Genomic DNA, 21158 nt, shown 5'->3' with positions numbered 1-21158 from the left:
ACTGGAATGTATGCAGAGCCATACATACTAGCCCACAAAGTCAGCACATGCATAACCAGAACTGGTATATAAATCTATAATAACGTTGTAACTAAAAAAAGTAAGGCAAAACCCACCCTCACCCCATCCACAACAGGGATTACCTTACGTTAACAGCCTGACCACAGAGAACACACGTGTTCTCTGCACCTTTACAAGGGTCCTTAACTGCACCGCACACACACACACACAGCTTTCCCAGGAGGCTCCCGAAGGCCCGGCACCAGAAGGCGGAAGCCCTCCTCTCGTTGGGGATACAGGAGCCTCTGCTATACGAAAATGAAAAGCGACGTGCCTGAGCCGCAGGGGAACCGCGCTACCTCCGAGAGAAGGCGCTTACCTGATTGGTGACCTGAAAAAAAAGAAGAAACGGAGAGGGGTTACAAGCATAGTGGAGCCTGAGAGCTGGCACCCACCCCCAGCCACCAGCACCCCCACGGCCAAACCCAGCACCTCCACGCCGCCACCCCTCCCTCCCTTCCAGGTCAGCGCCCTTTCTCCCCGCCGCTATCTCCAGCCACCCTCCCGCGGCACTCACGTCGGGGTTGGCCTCCAGCGGCAGCCAGCGATGCGGCTCCATGGCGGCGGGCAGCACGATGCTGACAGCGCCCGGCGCCTCCTCGCCTCAGCGCTGACCCGGGGCCGCGCCACCGAGCCGACCGAGACCGGGAGGAGCCGCGGGGGAAAGCAGCCCTCCCGCACCCCCACGCACAGCTCGCCCGCCCTGCCGAACAGCCGAGCGAGACGCCCGGCAACCCGTTGAACGCCTTTCCCCGCGGATACTCCCACACAACAACGGTCAGAAAATTTCCCCTTGCTCGCCCGTCGGCTCCCCCCGGCAGTGGATTCTCCCAGCGGGACACAGGGTGGTGCCTCAGCCGCCCCGCCCCGTGCTCCCTCCCACTGGAACCTGCGCAGCGAGCGGCAGCCACGGGGGGGCGCCTTTACGGCGCTGCGCCCCACAGTCGCCTCCCGCCCCGCTCCGCCCAGAGAGCGCTTGGAGCCCGGCGGCAGCAGCTGCTGTTGGAACGGAATGGTCTTTAAGGTCCATTCCGCAGTTCCGCGGTTCCGTGTTCATCAGCAGGGCAAACCCGTAAGAAAAGGAATGCGGAGTTGAAAAGAACAGTGTTTAAGAAAACACATTCGCAGACATGCAGCAGAGAACAGTGGGACTTTTTAAATGGTTCAAAGGGAACCTGTTTTACGGTGCACTCAAAGCAGTGGCAGCAAGTTGCCTCACTCCGGTATTGAGCTCCATTTTCTCTTCTAAAGCTGTGAATCCTCTCAGGTCTTCCCACCCCAGAAGCATATATGGTCACTTTTTGCCCTTTTGGCTAAGATCAAGCAAAGTATAATATAGAAAGATGGATGGAGTGCTGGTAGCCAGGGTGCCTACCTCCTGCCCTCTGCTTGGAGCACTGCCATCAGGCAGCCAGTGGGGGGCAAGAAGCTGTAAGAAGAAAAAGCAGCGACACCAATGTCCCTTCAGTGGACTGCAAGGGAACTGCCACCTGCTGGTCATCATGGGGTCAGAGTGCGAGTGAGCAGCTGCACATTCATTTCATGGGGTGGATGCCTGGAAAAACTTTGTATGATAGCCTTAATCCAGGCCCCATGGCCCATCCAGCTTTCACTGCCATGAAGAGATTCAGAGAGCAGAATGCCAGTGGCTGAGCTGTGCTTACACCCAGAGTGAGCAGACAGGGCGTAGCAAAGAGATGCTGTGCCGGCTTACAGGCAAACCACAATCCCACAGCAGGGAGTGTAATGAGAGCAGTGTTACTGCAGAGACAGAGTAGCAAGGTGACAGGAGGCCAGGAGAGGCAGGGGTTATAGACACCACACAGCTGAGGCCCTGGCATTGGAGAAATGCAGCTGGTACCAGAAATGCTTTCTGCCTTCTATCTGAAGAGCTATATGCAGAACTTCGTGTAGTTCTTTAGTGAGGGCTGATGTAAATAGTGCCCTATTCTGTACATTACATTTGTGAAATGGAGTAAATTACCTAGTTTTTATTTTACTCCTGTTACTAGTAAGCAGGACTATTGCTACATGCCTTTGCCTGAACATTCTCTATTGACCTATAAATAACATCACAGTGCATCTCTTTAGCAATCCAGTCTATTGCTGTCTCATGAGATTTGTCTCTTTCTATACAATGTGTCTCCTCACATTCAGCTCTCACTCCTTTTCTATCTAGAAGATGGGCCTTTACTCTCAGTTTGCAGTCACTGCAGTTACCTATTTTCCTCTGCCACACAGAGCTTCAGAAATTATATTTACAAAAGGCAAAGCTGTCTGAACACAAGTTAATACTGTGGATGGACTGCTACCTGAAATCATTAAATACTTAACCACCTGCTTCTCCAAATTCAAAGAACTACGCATATGTTTGTAGACAATACTGAATTAGAGGAGCTGTTGACTCCCTGAAGAACAGAGAAGCCTCACAGAGAGATCTTGTTAAATTGGAGGGGTGGGAAATCACCAAGTGCATGAGTTCAACAACAGCAAGCACTGGATTTTGCATCAGGATATCCATATGGACTGGGGGTGCGGAGCTGGAGAACAGTCATGCAGAAAGGGATCTGGAGGTGCTGGTTTAGAACAGTCAGCAGTGTGCCCTGGCAGCCAAAGGGGACAGCCATACTCTGGGATGCATCAGGACCAGCACAGCCACCAGGTGAGGACAGATGTTGTCCTGCTCTGCTCTGTGCTGACACGCTCACCTGCAAGGTGAGGCTCTACTGTAAAGTGCAGGTTTAGGCACTACAATCTAAGAAGGACGGAAAGCTATCAGAGAGCATCCAAAGGAGAGCTACACAGATGATGAGGGTCCAAAGGGCAAGATGTGTGAGGAGCAGCTGAGGTCTGTTCAGGCCAGAGCAAAGGAGGCTGAGGGGAGGCCTTGTGGCAGACTACAGAATGGCATGGAGCTGCATCAGGAAAAGGTTCTGCACCAGAGGGTGCTTGAGCACTGAACGGTCTCCCCAGGGCAGTGGTCATGGTACCAAGCTGCCAGAGTTCAAGGAGCTTTTGGATAATGCTCTTACACATAGGGTTTGGATTTTAGGTGGTCTTCTGTAGAGCCAGGAGTTGGTCTTGTCCTTTCCAAATGAGGGCATTATATGATTCTGTATCTATGAAAATAACCCCAAAACAAATTTTCAGCAAATGATTTGGAGTAATTCTATAATTACCAAACCATCACATTCAACTTCACATTATTTCCACATCTTGGAAAATGAATGAAAAATAACAAATATTAGTCATATCGCTAAAGGCACTAGTGAGACACTTGATTAAATTCTAATATAAATAGTGTGTAAACTTCAGTAGTTAACACAGGAAAATATTTAATAGTTAACTAAGAACAAAAAGATGGTTAAGTCATGTCCCTGCTATCACAGGCAGATCTTACCTGCATGAACATCACAAGTGTTTTGACAGTCATGAGGTCATAAAAACACATATTTCTCAAAAGTATTTTGACACCATAATTAGATACTTTAAAAGGGAGAGGCTACATGCCTTAATGTATAAAGTTCATAAACACACATATCATGTTGCACAATAATTTCCTGTTGCTTGAAATATATTCTAAATTATTTCATTTAAATGTACTGGAAATAGATAACTTTAAACTAGGCAGCAATACTGTGCAATGAGTTACATTTTACTCATCAGTCACAAACAGTCTTACTGTGGATCTAACAAAACTGTAGCATTATAACATAGAAAAAAAAAGCTAAAAAGTAAACTGCTTACTAGGAAAAAAATCTAAGTATACTTACTATTGTTAAAAGCTGGCACTGTTGAAGGATCAGTGTTGTTTTAGGGTTTCACTTGCACACTAAACTTATTGCATTCAGCGAGAAACATCGCTAAAGATGGTTCTAGCTGCAGTTTTATATTGTCTATTTTCCCATTGAGCTGAAGACCCACTTGACCTATGCAAATCATTTGTGGACTGCAGTTCACTCACAGATGACCAGATTCAATGATCCACCTGCATAAAGCATAGTTGCTAGATGCATCTGTAACAAGCCCAGTACACCCTATGTTCTGCACACAAACTCAATAGCACGTGATTAATGTACCCAATACTGTTAATCCCTGGAGAATATAAACAAAATCGAGTGCAGGTTAATAACGAACTAAATGGAATTAATAGCCTGCTGCATCAACCATGTGTGATTTGTGCAGAAATTGCCTCACCAATCTGTTCCCGGGAAGATCATGGAACAGATATGGAATATATATTGAGGCACATGAAGAACAAGTAGGTGATCTGAGACAGACAGCATGGCTTCACCAAAGGCAAATCATGCCTCACCAATCATCCTATGATGGAATGATGATATCAGAGTAGACTATTCAGTGGATAATGAATTGGTTGGAAGGTAGCAGCCAGAGGGCTTTGGTAAATGGTTCTGTGTCCAGGTGGAGGCTAGTGATGAATGGTGCCCCACAGGGGTCTGTCTTGGAACCCGTTGGAATCTTTATCAGTGACATAGATGATGGGATTGAGTGCATGCCCAGCAAGTTTGCTGATGACACCAAGCTGTGTGATGCAGTTGACACAACAGAAGGAAGGACCAGAAGTGGCTTGAAAAGTGGGCCCATGTGAACATAATTACATTCAACAAGCCCGAGTGCAAGGTTTTGCACTTTGATCATGGCAATCCCTGATACTTATACTGACTGGGAGAAGAACACTTTGAGAGTAGCTGTGCTAAGAAAGACATAGGGGTCCTGGTAGAAGAAAGATTTAGCATGAGCCAACAGTGTGCACTTGCAGACAGAAAGGCCAACAGTATCCTGGGCTGCATCAACAGAGGGGGACCAGCAGGAAGAGAGAGGAGATTGTCCCTTTTTACTCTGCCCTTGTGAGGCCCCATCTGGAGTACTGCGTCCAGGTCTGGGACCCTCAGGACAAGGACATCAAGTTCGAGGAGCAGGTCCAAGGGAAGGCCACAGAGATGTTCAGAGGGCTGGAGCACCACTCCTACAAAGACAGACTGAAGGAGCTGGGCTTGTTCAGCATGGAGAAGTCAGGGGAAACCTCAACGCGGCATTCCAGTACTTAAAGAGAGCTTATAAAAAGGAGGGAAATCAACTTTTTACGTGGGCAGATAGCAATCGGACAAGGAGGGGGGAGGAGGGGTTGAACTAAGGGAAGATTTGGATTATATGTCGGAAACATTTTTCACTGTGACAACAGTGAGGTGCTGGAAACATGCAGATATGGCATTAAAGGACATTGGTTAGTGGGCATGGTGATGATGGGTTGGCAGTTGGACTAGATGATCTCAGTGGCCTTTTCCAACCCTAACGACTTTATAATTCTAGGAGAACCCCAAGCTCCCCCCCCCCCCCATGCCTGCCCTGAGCCTATTGGGCGACGCCCAGCGAGCAGGAGCCTGAAAAGGCGCCAACACACAAACCCTACCCTGCCTCAGCCTGGCGCCGAGAAGACAGCGCATGCGTTCTGCTCAGCCGCCTGCCCCGCTCCGCCCCCGTATCGCTCGGAGCCAATCAGAGCGCGGAACGCTGTGTGGCGGATGTGGGTTGTTGTCGGGATCGCGGTGCTATGGCTGCTGGCTCCGCAGTGCTGCTGACGCGGGCTCTGGAGACGCTGGGTGAGGGAACTGGAGCTGAGGGGAAGTAGGGAAGAGCCCAGCCTCGGGTCTGTGGGTTAGCGGGAAGGCCGGCTGGGGGTTCCTTGTTCTCGGTGGGTCGCGCCGATGAGAGCCTGTTCCTCAGGTAGCGGTGCGGCCTGTTTCGGAGGGGCCCTGGGGAGACTGATGCTCCTCCAGCGGCTTATGGGGGGGTTCCTGCTGCCCGGAGGAGGTCCGGACAGGGTCCCTCTCTCGGCTGCGGTGAGCTGAGCTCGGGGGCAGCAGCTCGTTGCTGCTGGTCCTCAGTGCCCGAGGGCAGCCCGGGGCCTGCCCGGCTTTCTGGGAAGTTTTTGCAGAAGGGGACTTTTTGTTTGACTGTAGGACTGACAAACTGTGCAATTGCATAGGCTCTCTTTGGGTTTCGGAGGTATCTGTTATTCCCATTCCTGATCTGTTCATATAATTCAGGATGAAGTCTGTTAAATAAAGCTCTGCTCTTGAGGTAAATAAAACCATGCAAGCCTATGACTTCTACAGAGATGACTTATTGCTAATAAAGCTCGAAGGACTTGCTTCTGGTCACTACTGTTTGTGTTTTTCAGATGTTGGTGGTGCAGCAGATAAGATTAGTTTGATACCTCAAGACTTCTTTGCAGAACTAGTAAGTAGAACCATAAGGGGGATATGGAAGGGCTTCAGGCACACAGATTTCAGCAAACCTCTTTCAGCTCACTGCTTTCTGCATGTTGCAGAGTGGAACTTATGTATGTATGATGTAGGTTTACATGAAATAGACCAGTCCTACCAGAGCAGAGTGATGGCTAAAAGTTTGTTTTCATTACTGAAGATACTTAAGGTTTTGGTTTTGTTTGTTGTCTTAATGAGATATAGAGCTCGATAGTCCAGAAAAAAATTCAGCTTCTCCATATCATAAAGCATTGTGCGCTTGAAGAAGACGGCTATTCATTAGTATGAAAATGGCATGTTAAGAAACAAAATGTGAGGTAATACCGAAAAGTTCTGAATTAGTTGATTTTTCTTGGGTTTGATTTTGATTTCAGTTGCTTACATGACCTTATTCTTCATTTTCCATTTAAAACCTCATCCTGTTGTCCATTTTTATGTCAACCAGTTTTTGTTGCTGTTGTAATCTCCAAGTATTAAAACGACTGTTTACAAGGGTAGATAGTGATTAGAACAAGGGGGACTGGAATGGTTTTAAACTGAGACAGGGGAAGTCTAGGTTAGATAGTAGGAGGAAGTTTTTCACTCAGAGGGTGGTGATGCACTGGAACAGGTTGCCCAAGGAGGTTGTGGATGCCTCATCCCTGGAGGCATTCAAGGCCAGGCTGGATGTGGCTCTGGGCAGCCTGGTCTGGTGGTTGGTGACCCTGTATATAGCAAAGGGGTTGAAACTAGATGATCATTGTGGTCCTTTTCGACTCAGGCCATTCTATGATTTTTTTCAGACTTGCTCATCTAGTTAATTAAAACATGCTTTGAAAATATTTTCAAATTTATTTTCTTTGCAGTGTGAGCAGATAATTCAACATCTTAACCATAAGATCCCAGGTGTAAATACAGTTGAACTGTGTCAGGTAAGTTTGGATATTAGCACTTAAAAGCAAGCATAATAGTGGTATGTATTGTGATGTATGCATTCTGCAGGTCAAATTATTTGTGTGTGTATATGTATGTATTTATAAGAAAATTTTTAAACTCAGAAGTTGATACCACTTAATTATTTGATCATCCTGTCTTTAGAGACTGCAGACATCTGGGATTGAGGTTAATGTTGGTGACCTGGCAAAAATAACTAACGCTGTGTCCTTTTTGTTTAGGTAAGCACACAATAATTTATATTTTCTTTATCTTCCTTTTTTTTTTTTTTTTTTTTCCCTTCATATTAATCTAATAGCAGTGTTACACCATAACATCCAAAGCATGTATGAAATAAAATGATTTGGGAAAAGGGCTTAGTTTGTGTTCATAAGGTTAAAAAAAAAGCATAGTACCTACATACATAGACTCAGTAACTACAAAAATAGAGAGGCAATTGTTCTTCTTAGAACCTGTCTGTAAGCTTTGGAACCAGAGTGCTTTTCCCTCCTTTTTTTTTTTTTTTTTTTTCTTGATGTTTTCATGGGAGTTAATTGAGTAGTGCTTTTTGCGGCCTTTCCTCTAGACTCACTGCCTTTTCATTTGGGAGTTTATTGCATCATTTGACTCCTGTTAGTGCAAATTATACCATTGCCTGGAGGTCCTTAAATACCTCTTGGTGTTTCTTAAATTGCTTCTCCTAAATGTTTAATTAAACTGCTACATTTCAAAGCTAATAATACTGGTTAATAGTCTTAAATTCTTGGAGAATTAAACAGATATGTGTTGTTTGGATTTTTCTATAGCACAGCAGCCAGGAACAATCTCTCTACGGAGGAGCTCATCGCTGCCTTGGGCAGCACAGTCAACACACTGCCTAAACATGCGATACAGGTTATTCGTCATGTATGGAATGAGCAGGGCAAATCTGTTGATGTGTCAGAAGATGAAGGAAATATGACCACAGTGGGCCAGGTAACTACACAATACAGTGCATGTGAACTAATGATTTTTCAGAATTGGCAGTGCTTCACTGTGCCTGTTGTATTGTCAAGCACAAAGCAGTGCCTTGATTGCCCAGAAGTTTGCTGGCTGTTTGTTGCCGGATTTTTGACAAGTTAAGAGAAAGATGTACAATAAAGGACATTGAAATCCTGTCTCATATTTTTGCTTGAATGATAAATATACATTTCATAGTGCTGTTAGGGAAGGTGAGTGACAGTATGGCAGACAATAGTACTAGCTAATTATGTAAATGTTATTTTAGAGTTGATAGCATCAGCACTTGAATTCGTTATTCTTTGTCTCCCTTAAGTTTAAGCTTTATTTTAAAGATAAGTTCTGTCAATTTCCAGCATTTCTTTTATTTGTTGAAAAAATAAGTGTTCAGATGCATTTTGAGATTTTTCTTAACACCAACAGTTAAGAGTATAAAATTAGAAAATATAATGAGGAAAAAGAAATCTTTGTTTGAAGCTGGATAGTAAGCTTCTGAAAGCTCACCTTATTTCTTTGTTAAATATTTCTACCTGTCATGAAAGGGTAAAAACGATAACTTATTCAGTCTGAAATGTGTTTAGAATATTCTTTATATAGAATTTTTGTGTACTCAGCTTTTTCTCATGTTTCCATTTGATTTAGAAGCTTCTAAAGAGAACATGTCAAACACACTAATGATATACAAGCCAGGTGAACTCTGTGACTTAAGCTTCTATTCCTAGAACTTCTTGAATATTGTCAGTATTTTACAAAGTGAAACAGACTAAGTGAAATAAATTATCATTTTTCTTTCCACAACTAAAGGGAACAGGAGATCAGAATAATATCTGACTGTGGGTTTATTTCCTATTTGGATATGCTGCGAATGTCCTATATTGTCTATCAAAACATCTGTCCAAAACTATAGCAACAGTAGGCTAGATTTCTTTAGTACTTTTTCCAACAACTTTTTTCTCTGCAGTTTGTAGATATTAAATGGAAACTGGGAGTTGCAATGAGCTCTGACACCTGCAGGTCTCTGAAGTATCCGTATGTTACAGTGACACTAAAAGTAGCAGACCCCTCAGGACAAATAACCAACAAATGTTTTGAAATGACAGTCCCACAGTTCAAGGTCTGTATCCCTCTGTCATCCCTTTTCATGTGATTCAGTCTTTTTGGTGACATAGTTGTGAAAAAGCAAATGTGTACTTTGTATACAGCTGTGAAGCTTACTAATATGGAAATTGAAAGACTGAACACTAAATAATTGTTTAAAATACTGAAGTACCTATTTTGTGACATTTAATTCTGTACCACCTAGCCTGAAATGTTAATTCAGCAGCAGTTTGTTCTCTTACACTTTGACTTAGCAGGAAAGGCAGATCTAAAAGTGTCCTCAATTCCATCCCTCTGCCTTACCAAAAATGGTGACTATTCTGATTCTGATTCTGTGAAATTGCTAACCTCAGGTTAAGTCCTGGCAGTTGGACAGAAGGGAATTTAAGGAAGGTATTATGAATTCTTGAGTGTTCTGAAATCTTGTATTCCATCTGGTTGAAACCTACTTCATAGTTTGCTGTTCAGCTGATATGAGAAAGGGATGCTTGCTCTGTGTGAGAAATACGGATTATTTCAACTGGGAATAGAAGTGTTTGCCTGAGAAGTATATAGGTTTTGTTATGTTTTTTTTTTTTCTTTTGAGGTTTAGCAGTTATTTCAAGTGTTTTCCCATAGCATCCTCTCCTATCAATAAGCACAGCCATACAAATAATTCATCATACGTACGACTGAATAGTTAATGCATCCAGATGGCAACCATCTCACAAAAAGAAATGTTCAAACTTCCAGTTCAACATGCAGATTGTAATTGGAGAAAGACGGAATGTGAGAAACATAAAGTGATTTTGCCTAATGTGATAGTTTGCACGTAAGTTTAGGCTTTTCTTTGTGCAACTGAAATTTATATTCTTGCTTTTCAGAACTTCTTCAGGCAGTTCAAGGAAATGGCAGCTGTTCTTGAAACAGTTTGAACAGAACTGTTCTTGATACTGAAATTTCTGAGAGATTTGTATCAGGTAAACTTTATGTCCTGTGCAGAACAAATACATGCCTTGCTGAACAATGGCAGTATCCTTATCCTTTTGGTGGGTATTTGTCACAGTCATCCTTACGTTGCTGTGAAGTTTTCTTTGCTTCTGAAAACTTGAAGCCAATTCTGTTTATAAAAGTGGTCAGCTTTGTTTATCCTTATAAACAAAAGATCAGGCTCTGTACAGAAAAATGTCACAGTAGGCTTTTTGCTCTCTGAGAGTGAAAAACTACATTTAAGAAACTACACATTTAGCTCCAGAATACAGAAAGATGTGAAAATGTTAATTTGGCTGAGAAAATACTAAGAGAAGTGTAAATCCCACATTAAAGTTTTGTCTGTAAAATTGAGATGTGTTTGGAATCAATAGTAATATTAACTGTATGGAGTATATGAAATTACACGTGGCAAGCATACAATTATTCTTGAAGAATAGCAATGTCAAGTAGTTAGTTGCAGGTATTTGCACACCAGGCTTTCAGTTTTCTTTTAAATGGAATATGCACTTGTTCTAATGGCCTGACTATTTTGAATACTTATTTCTCACCACCCAGACTTCTGAAAATTAAATTTCCCTGGAAACCTACTTTTTTCTCCGAAATGAAGCCTGGAGGTTAATTTTAAATATAGGAAGAAAGTTGAAATTAATTCCAGAGCATTTCAATGTGTTTTTTCCTTTGTATTTAATCCAGCTCTAATCTGTGGCACTCTGCTTGATGTTCTTCGTAGCAGCCTGATTTCTGATTAAATTAAAATATTGATGTGGCTGCCTCACTCTGTGCTCTGAACTAGAAAAACTGGGAAGAGGCTTAAAAGTTCAGGCTAGTGCATTAGTCATACACATCAGAGAAATGACTATACTGAAAGTCAACAAGTGTTTGGCAGGAGTCTGGTGGACTGCGTTGCTTTCTCATGCAGAAAATGTCCTAACCAGAAAAATTTTGACTTTGATTCTGAAGGCGAATGGGGACATTTTCAAAGGGAGAGTGATAAATGGCAGTATGCTTGCATTTCATTTTTTCTTCTGTTTAACCTTTAGAACTAGAAGTATAGCAGGGTCTTTAAAAAATACTACTGTTGCATTTCAAGACTTGCTGGTAATGTAGTAAGGCAGATAAATCTGAAGAGAGACAATTCACGCTGATAAGCTGCTGGAATTTATGCCGTGGCTTCAGACTAAGAAGCAGTGTTGTTGGGACGGATCTTTACATAAGAACATCTGCCTTTCTAATGCACATAAATAGTTTATTAACTTTTCTTAGAAGCTGGCTGAACATCAGTGATGCAAGTTTTGCCCACTTTTGTCTCAGGAAAATGGACTGCAACACAGAGCAGACTGCAGTCCTTCCTATAGAGGTACACTCCCACTCTGTAAGCATTATGCATAGTACATAAAAACAGTACTTGGAGTTACTTAGATCTCAAATAAATGAAACGTTGTCTTTAACAAAAGACAGTAGAAGCTTTGGCCATCTATCCTTCCTCTGTGCTGCAGAAGTCAAAGGTATTTGCTTCATGTCTGGGAAGAGCAGAATGTTGTTCTGTTGACTGTGTCAGTAGAGTGCCACAGGATGGCAAACTGGAAGTCTTATCCTCAAACCTTGTAATCTGATAAGGGAAAAGGTCTGAATGTGGTGCAAAAAATCATCTCTGTGTTTGGAAAACTGATACGAGCAGCTGATATTTTTCATTGTTTACTTTTTTTTTAAGTTGAAATGTAGGGCTTCTGTAGCCAGAAAACATTGTCGTGCCATGGCCTAGTGAATTAATTGGTTTTAATCACTGTAAGAATTCCAGAACTTTTTGTTGTTGGTGGTGTTTTTATTTTGTAAAGCTAGAGCATTACAAGTACTTCCATTTGTTCTAGTGCATTTAAGTTTTTCAGATAGGTGGAAATATTTGTGCCTTCTCTAGAACTGGATGGAAGATTTCGTTAATAATGTCTTAGCTTCTAGAAACAGCAGTTTAGTACATTCTGAAAGATAATGAGGAAAAGTTCAGTTATCATTCTTGTTTGGCCCATAACCAAGGGGAAAAAAAAAAACCCACCAGCTTCTGAAGAGTGTAACTGTTATGTTTTTTCAAATTATATGTTCCAGATGTACTAATGAATGTTTTTGAAGCATCATTGCACTCTTATCAAGTTGGAGGGCTGGGTGGAAATTGCCTAGGCATGTGTGATACACTAGCACAACTGTCTGAGAATTTTGAGATGTGATTAAAAGCTGGCTCTGTACTCAAACTTGGAGGTTTGTCCTGATCAGTATCTGTAGGAATTCCTATACTGAGTAATGGAAGAACTACGTATTTTATTTTAAAAAACGAATACTTGGCAGGGTAGCAATATGAACGTGTTCAAACAAGCTCTTGAATTGTTTGTTGATATGTGCAGGAGCCAAATATTTTCAAAGAGAATCGGATGTTCCTGATGTGTTCCTAATTCTACTTGTTGATTGAGACAAAATTGTTTAACACAAATATTTTTGTAAGTTCACAAACATTCATTAAACATGGAGGTAACAAAAATAAAAGATGGTCTGTTTTTTTTGTTATAAGCCTACTGCATGGAAGTCTCTCTCTTAAATACTGAAGAAAGTCTGAATATATGAAGAAAGGTTGAGAGAACTGGGCTTGTTTAGCCTGGAAAAGAGAAGGCTCCAGGGAAGCCTCATTGTGGCCTTCCAGTACTTGAAGGGAGCATATAAACAGCAGGGGGAATGACAGTTTATGAGGGTGGATAGTGATAGAACAAGGGGGAATGGTTTTGAACAGGGAGGCTTAGGTTAGATATTAGGAGGAAGTTTTTCACTCAGAGGGTGGTGCAGTTGGAACATGTTGTCCAAGGAGGTTGTGGATGCCCCATCCCTGGAAGCATTCAAGGCCAGGCTGGATGTGGCTCTGGACAGCCTGGTCTGGTGGTTGGTGACCCTGCACACAGCAGTGGGGCTGAAACTAGATGATCATTGTGGTCCTTTTCAATCTAGGCTTTATAATTCTATGATACTGCTGTGGGTAAAGTTAAGGATCAGACCAGACTATACCTAAGTTTCTTTCCTTATTAAGTTAGGATGAGGTTCAGACAACTGCAGTCATTCTGTCAGAAAGTGGTAATGTTGCTGAGAGTTATGTGCAGGCTGTAAGGAATATTTGTGTCAATTACAGCTAGACAAGTGCTATATGCATTGCATGCAAGTGGGTTTCTTTCCTTATGTGTATTTAGGACACAAATGTGCAGTTTTTCTTTTCAACGATTGCCCAGAACAGGGTAAGAGGAAGGAAAATGGAGAGAAGAAAGGGTATTACCCAGTAAACAAAACCAGGGGAGGGACTAATGAAGGAATCTCCTGGCAACAGCTCTGTCTTCAGTGTGTGTGGCACTTTTTTTTCCCGCATTATTTTCAAACACACCAGTCCCTTTGTTATTTAGTATACGAATGGAAAAAGGCTCACAGAAAGAATACATAAATGACTCCAGTCATTTCTGTGCACTACTGCTGCATATATTTAGCTACAGGTCATGGCCAATGGAAAAACTGTCTCTAAGTCACTTAGTTTTTGCTTCCAGTGAATTGTGCTGCCTTTCTTTAACCGTGTTTCAGAAGTATTTTCACAGTGAACAAGGTTACTTACCTTACCCATCCCCCCCACTTATTACTATTAATTTTTTTTACTGTACTTGTATCCCAGGAGTTATGCTAGCTTTGACTCACTAAAAATAAAATAGAGAGATGCTCTTGTGGAGAGAAAGAACTGTTTCTTCTTATTGTTTACTCTCTTCCTTAGCATACCAGTGCTTTATTACCCTCTTACTGTGAGTACAATGAGAGGGCAGTTTCCAGCACTTTACAGAAAATAGGATTATTCTGCTTAGCCTTTGTGAGTACCAGAACATCATAAAAAAAAATTGAGTCATTTAATCTACCTGCAAAAAAATGCCTCATCTTTTGAGAAGTATTGTAGCAGCTGAGAAACTTAAAGTTCAACAGCCCCTATCCTATCCTATCCAATACTCTGTGGTTGACTTTTTTCCTGTTTCTTCTGTAGTAGGCACTAATTTTACAAATATCATACAACTCTTGGTGGCACTGCTAGCTTAATGGACCCTCACTTTGTTTAGGATTTTGGCTCTATGCAGGTCAGTGTATGATGTTCAAAGTGCCTAGAGCTGGGTTTAGTGTTCATGGGATGTTGCTTCATTGCTCCTTTCCTAATGCCTGTAGAGGAGGCTCAATCACTTCATAAATAACTGAATTTGTCACTGTGGACTTCAGTTCAAATGTTTGCTTCTACCACACGGCACTGTCGATACATATTTACCCACCTTTTCTCATAGCACTGGAGTTGTGCATGGGACTAGTGGGATGATGGTTGGCACTTTGGTATGCCCAGTTCTGGATTTTTGGGAGGACTTTGTCATAGAGACTTTCTTGGAGGAAGGAGGAAAAGCGACCTGCCATTTTAACTGAGTTTCTGATACATGTTTCTACTCAGGATCTTGTGTTATTGAGAAAGTAATAAAGCTGAGGCTGCTGATGATCTTCTTAGAGATGGCCGATTGTGTTTCTTCTTCTTTGCCCCAGTTTTCTGCAGTGTCATATCACGTTTCATCTGACTTAACTGGGAGAACTGAACAGTTCTGTGCTTTTGTCCATTATGTGTAGGTGCCAGCTTCCAAATGTTGTTAGTGTTTATGTTACAAAATAAGTTTATAAGTTGGGTATTTCTGTTTCAGTTTTGTACTTCACATACTTAACTTTAAAACAGTAACCTTAGTATGTGTGTAATACAAAGGGAGAATTCTATCACTTGATGTAATGCATGTCTATTATACAGTGGTATTTTTTTAAAAATGAAATTGTCATAGCATTGGTCACAAGGTGGCACTGCTACATAGAGTCTTAGAAGACAGTAATCCTTTGGGAGTGTAACTGACAAGGGGGTAAGGATTTCTTGTTCTCTACTTATAATGTAAAGTACGTACCCATTTTGTTATAACTTCCATGCTACTTTTTGCATTTTATGGAAATACTGTAACTTTTGTGTTAATTAACAACAACAACAAAAAAATTTCCAGCAACACAAAGAAAAATCAGCTTCTTACTAATAACAGAATTACGTTCCATACCTTCTGTATTTGCAGTAGCTCAGGACAGTAGTTTTTAATTCTACATTATACTTCCGCATTATGACTTGCTCTTCAAATAGCATCATGTTATGTTTTTACTGAGATCTATTACAGTTTCATTTTTTTTTCCTGTATATATGTTTCTCAGATTTTTCTAGATCAATATCTTGTTTGTAGAACAATCACTGGCATTTTTCTATTCAAAGTTGTCATGCTTTTTAACAACTCTAGCATCGTTCCTCCATATTTTGTTATGCAGCTTTCAGTGTTTTTTGCCATTTTCCTTAATAATATGCTTCTTAGCCATGCAGGTGTTTGTATTGCTTAATTCCACTTCTGAATTACTTCTGAATCTGAAAGGTAATGTTCTGATGTTTCTGCCACTACTGAATTTGGTAGCAATTTTTCTGGTTTGCTAAAGGGCCAGAATTTCAGCATTCCTGGTGTCCAAGGTGGCTTAGAGGTATGTTTTTAAGGAAAAAAAATTTCACCTGAGAGCTAGGCCACATTAAAACAAAGTGAGCTTTTCTCTTCTGAACTGGCAAGCAGTAGATGCTGTAGCCATGCATGAAATTTGAGAGAGGTGTTTAAAAGTTTACGTTTGAAATGAGAAATGGAATTGTCTCACCTGAATTACTGGTGTGCAATACTGTTCTCAAGTTGAGAATGTGGGAAGAGGGGAGATGCTCAGCAGTTGACAGAGTCAAGACAACAGATGTCGATTTACCTACAGTGGAGTCAAGGAAGACTTTTTGAAAAGAGGATTAAGAGATTCCCATCTGTTCTCTGCCCTTTATTTATTTTTTTCTTTTGGCAGCTATATTGGCACTGTTCATGGTATTGTGTTGAGACTGCATGTGTCCTGTATTTCATGGTAAGCTTTACCTTATCTCACCAGACATACAGTTGAGTTATGAAGGAAGATTTTAGTGTTGGTACAGTGTTGAAGTAATGAGGGCTTTTGCATTTTCCTCTTGAGTAAATAAAATTTGTGACATATTGTACAATCAGTAGGTGTACAGAAGTTAGGCTAAGTAGGATTATCGCGGTGGAAAGATAATAAATGGAAAATGCTCATCAGTGTTATAAACTTGCAATAAACTCCACAAGGAGCAATCTCCAGAAAGAGATCTTTACTCAGTGGCAGTCAGCACTTAAACAGGATCTTGGAGAGGTGGAGCCAGGCTCCACCCCTTCTGGTACACATGTGAATTGCCTTCACCTGTGCTCCTGCAGCTGAATCATTGTTTGCCTCAGGTGGTCAATCAGAGGTCCAGGCAGTGAGCAACAGTTCCCATACACTCCACCCCTCCATGGTGTGAACCACTGACTGGGTTAACTAAAGGGTGAGCCTTTCCCATTACAGAGATCCGACACATCGCGATGCTTATACAGTTTCCTGTCACAATGTATGTTGACACAATTTAAGGTGAGCAATGATTGGTGAAGGTTTGTGTTCTTGCATGGGCCAGCGGTTGGTGGTGTTATGGGAGGCATATAATCATGAGCTGCAAGTCCATCTATGTTTCATCAGTTCCATTTAGGTCATCACTAGGTGTTGCACATGATCTGGCAGCCACACTGGAACGCTTTGAGGATATTTTGTTCCTTCCGGCAGTCCTAGAGGCTAAAAGACTGGGGGAGTAGTACAGATGTTTCAGAGGTACCAGGAGGGGAAGTTCTGCCCTCCAGGGCAAGATACAGGCCGTATTTCTATCCTGGGTCAATACTTCAGCTTGTACTGGGGCATGCCCCAGCCACCTGCACCATACCTTTTGGCCAGATATCTGTGGCTGCATAATTGTATCTGACTAAAGGAGATGTCCTGATCTACCATATGGACACGACGGGAATAATGAAGATTGGAGTGTTGACCGCAATATCCATAGGCCACGTACCTATCACCAGAGGGACTACCGAGCCTCCCACCTCCAACAATCTCCCCCAAGGTGCAAGTATGCCACACCATTTAGGTCCTACCTGCACCATCCAAGGACATTTTATTCTATGGGTATCCAGATCTAAATTCTCAGGGGCAGAGAGAAGAAGATTATTTTCATTACCAATCTGGGGTCTTCCCTGATTATCAATGCCTGTAATTTGGATCCTAAGTGAGGAGGCCCATGTTGTCTGTAGCATTTTCAGGGCACTGGGTCTGCCATCTTGAGGTCTTTTCTTCAGGTTCCGCAGGGTTTCACAGAGTCTCTTTGTCCACCCCTGCAGGGACTGAGAGTCTGTCTTCAGGACAGCCTTGAGAATACCATTATAATGTTCAATAAGGCCTGCCCACGTTGAATTATATGGCAGGTGGAATCGCCATTTGATGTTTTCTTCTGCACAGCATTGTATTATTGCACCAGTAAAATGGGTCCCTTGGTTATTCTTGATGACTTGAGGTGTCCTGTAGGCAGGCATCAGTTTAGTAATTGCCTTGATGCTATATGTCTGGTTTGCTTTTGGCATCAGATAGGCCTGCAGTAGCCCACTTACAGTATTGATGCAGGTCAGGGCATATCTCGCCCCCTCAGACCGAGGAAGGGACCTAATGTAATCGACCTCTACAGCCATCGCTGCAGAGGATTGTGTCCTCTAGCAAGGTGGGCTGTTGTTTCAGGCAATGATCTTGGTCTCATCTTAGAGCAAGTGCAGCAGTCTCAGCATGCCTGGATGATGTCAGATAGTTGTATTGGCAGTCCCTATGCTTTAGCAGCTGCCCACATTGTCTTTTGTCCTGCGTGCCGTAGCTTCTGATGCAACCAGTGGGCGATGTTCTCAGATGGTGAATTCTCAGTCCATCGAACTTGGGCCAGTGTGTCAGCTTCATCTCTTCCCAGTGACTGTAGGGGTTGGTGACCAGAGACATGGTAGACATGTACAGTCCTGTGTTTAACTGTATTCCCTATGTCTAACCACGTCTTTGCCCCAGATTGGTCAGGCATGGATAGTCCATTCCTCGATGGCCCACTCTGCACCCCAAAGAGTGAGCCTCCGGTACACAGCCCAACTATCTGTGCAGATGTTCAGGATACTATCACTGGGTTTTTTTGTTGTAACCATCCACACGGCTTGCAGTTCCGCCTATCGGCTGCTCTGACCATTCCCCTCATCAAACCAAGCTTTCAGTGGAGGGATGGTATGCTATTGCTCTCCACTTGCTCAGGTTGCCCTTGCTGGACCCATCTGTGTACTAAGCATCTTCAGGGATAGGATATTTTCCCTCCTGAACAGGACTCTTCTCTGCTGGAGCAACCAGTGTTTCTTTTGGTGCATCAGTGTGATACCTCACTGGGCCTAGGATTTTATGAAGTTCTTCTTTTAATGCTGATGAGGACAGACTACTCCTCTGGCTGAGATAAGCGACCCATGGTGCCACCATTTGTGCTTGGGCCACCATACCGTTCCGATAACTCTTACCCTTGGTTTCTTAAGGTAGTTTTGGAATCCTTCAAAAACTCCTGTCTCCACAGCTGAAGGAGGATGTGATTGGGCTGGCGGTCGATCTTCACAAATTGGACCCCAGCCCAAATAACGTCACTGAACATCTGTTTTCGCGAGACCCTTATTTGCCCCAACTGCGGATTCTGCACAGGTGGCTTCTTGGTTTTAATTACTGGAAGCACCTCTGCTTCTACTACTCGGATATTGCGCCTAGCACGCAGACGCTCTGTCTCCCCCAGATCAGCTACTAACTGGGCAACCTGTTGAACCACAGCTTCCGAGGTCACCAGAGGGTTTAATATAGAAACTAAGGTCCCATACAGGTGAGAAGCCTGTTGTAAGATTGAATCTCGCATACCTGCCGAAAACCTTACCATATCTGGGCTATCAAACGAGTCCTCGCGTACCGCTTCTCTCATGCCTAATTCACAAATATAATTTTGAAGGTCCTCCATGGAGGACCATAATCCTGTGTTTAATAGAATATCTGATTTGTTCGGCCAAACTATGTGGCATGCTGCCATTAACCAGTCTATTATTGAATGATTCTCATTGCTATACTGAACAGCAGCATACAGTCTCTGCCTGATGGCAGGGTGTACTGTCATGGTGGCCAACTTTGATACTTCTGGCCCATTAACCATGATGCTTTCTGCCTCTGGATCCCATGATCTAAGTAACCATGTGGGTACACTCTCTCTTGGCCTCTGCCAAAATCACTGCACCATATCCATTAATTCTGTTGGTGTATATGGCCGAGCTGTTATGTGTAAATGTGTTTTGGCAGGGGGCCATTGGTCAGGAGGCACCCCTGCCAGTCTATCTTGTACTTTCTTTGTCTTTTGGGTTATAATAGGACAGAGTTCCAAGGAATCCGCCATAAGTGGAGCCTCAAGATCTGACTTAGAGTATTTGTTTTCCTGTTCAACCAGGACAGGAACGTTACTTCACTATGGTAACACACTATGGTGTTTCGGGAGGTAGCATGGGGTACTGCATATGTTTCAAGCCACCCAGTGGTTGCCTCCACCATGGTGAGCACATAACGCTTACCATTGCGAGATCGTGGCAAGGTGATATAATCAACTTTCCCACAATACGACATGATCCATCTGTGAACAGGGCATATTTCCTTTTCATTTTCTGGGAGTTCATTGTATGGTGGGGCCTCTTTAGCACATGATACCTTTTCTGCTGGCGGTGTTCCAAACTTTCTACCTTCAGTCCAGTCCACAATCACCTCTAGGATTCCTGGACGGCTGAGGTTCCCCATCTGCGCACGCTTCGTAATCAACGCAATCCACTTACTCCAAGTGGCATCAGTTGCATGATGGGTGGAGGGAAACTTTCCCTTGAACATCCAGTTCAGCACTGGCAGTTGAGGTGACAGAAGGAGCTGTGTTTCAGTACCAATTACTTCGGAAGCAGCCTGAACCCTCTCATAAGCGGCTAAGATCTCCTTCTCAGTTGGAGTGTAGCACTCTTCAGACCCTCTGTACGCCCTACTCCAAAATCCCAGGGGTCGGCCTCTGGTCTCTCGTGAGGCTCTTTGCCACAGACTCCACGTGGGACCTTTCTCTCCAGCAGCAGTGTAGAGGATGTTCTTCACATCCTGTTCCATCTGTACTGGCCCCAGGGCCACAGCACGGGCTATCTCTTGTTTGATTTGCTCAAAACCCTGCTGCTGCTGCTCAGGACCCCACACAAAATCATTCTTTTTCTGTGTCACCTGATAAAGAGGGCTTACAACGAGGCTGTAGTTTGGAACACGCATTCTCCAAAAACCCACGATGCCCAGAAATGATTGTCTCTTTCTTAATAGTGGAAGGGTGGAGACATGGCAGTGATTTTGTCGACCACATCTGTCGGGATGTGACAACGGCCATCTTGCCACTTTATACCTAGGAACTGAATTTCCTGGGCAGGTCCTTTCACTTTGCTTCTCTTAATAGCAAAACCAGCACGCAGAAAGATCTGGATTATTTACTCTTCTTTCTCAAAAAATTCCTTTGCTGTGTTGCCCCACACAATGATGTCATCAATGTACTGTAAGTGCTCAGGAGCACCTCCCTGTTCCAGTGCAGCTTGGATCAACCCATGGCAAATGGTTGGGCTGTGTTTCCACCCTTGGGGCAAATGATTCCAGATATACTGAAAGCCCATCCAGGTGAAAGCAAACTGTGGTCTAGATTCTTTGGCCAAAGGAATGGAGAAAAGGGCATTAGCAGTGTCAGTGGTGGCATACCATTTGGCTGCTTTTGACTCC

The 21158-nt window shown here is 43.1% G+C and overlaps 2 protein-coding genes across 2 annotated transcripts in view; one reads left to right on the top strand and one right to left on the bottom strand.

Moving 5' to 3' along the window:
- UCHL3 (ubiquitin C-terminal hydrolase L3) overlaps nucleotides 1-672 on the bottom strand; it is a 43196-nt gene extending 42524 nt beyond the window's left edge. The window contains exons 1-2 of the mRNA XM_042868124.1: nucleotides 578-672; nucleotides 380-391 (exon numbers count right to left, since the gene is read on the bottom strand). Of these exons, the coding sequence (XP_042724058.1) occupies nucleotides 380-391; nucleotides 578-619 (54 nt within the window). The 5' untranslated portion in view covers nucleotides 620-672. The remainder of the gene's footprint in view (nucleotides 1-379; nucleotides 392-577) is intronic.
- Nucleotides 673-5535: 4863 nt separating this feature from the next.
- COMMD6 (COMM domain containing 6) lies at nucleotides 5536-11781 on the top strand. Its single transcript, XM_042868356.1, has 7 exons — nucleotides 5536-5681; nucleotides 6263-6321; nucleotides 7193-7258; nucleotides 7425-7501; nucleotides 8066-8234; nucleotides 9220-9372; nucleotides 10220-11781. Exons 1-7 carry the CDS (start codon nucleotides 5633-5635, stop codon nucleotides 10268-10270), a joined length of 624 nt encoding a protein of 207 aa, XP_042724290.1. The 5' UTR covers nucleotides 5536-5632; the 3' UTR covers nucleotides 10271-11781.
- The last annotated feature ends 9377 nt before the right edge of the window (nucleotides 11782-21158 follow it).

Source organism: Lagopus leucura, unplaced genomic scaffold, assembly GCF_019238085.1.
Source record: "Lagopus leucura isolate 7727_CA_CO unplaced genomic scaffold, USGS_WTPT01 Super-Scaffold_100001, whole genome shotgun sequence".
NCBI classification, from domain to species: Eukaryota; Metazoa; Chordata; class Aves; order Galliformes; family Phasianidae; genus Lagopus; species Lagopus leucura.
Note: the sequence above shows the minus strand (reverse complement) of the source record. Positions and strands in the feature narration are given on the sequence as shown.

Bases quoted from the DNA above. Each gene is read 5' to 3' on its own strand.
- COMMD6 (XM_042868356.1), top strand. From the start codon at position 5,633: ATGGCTGCTGGCTCCGCAGTGCTGCTGACGCGGGCTCTGGAGACGCTG. The intron at 7,259-7,424 runs GTAAGTTTGGAT...TCCTGTCTTTAG, and splicing joins ATACAGTTGAACTGTGTCAG to AGACTGCAGACATCTGGGAT. The intron at 7,502-8,065 runs GTAAGCACACAA...ATTTTTCTATAG, and splicing joins GCTGTGTCCTTTTTGTTTAG to CACAGCAGCCAGGAACAATC.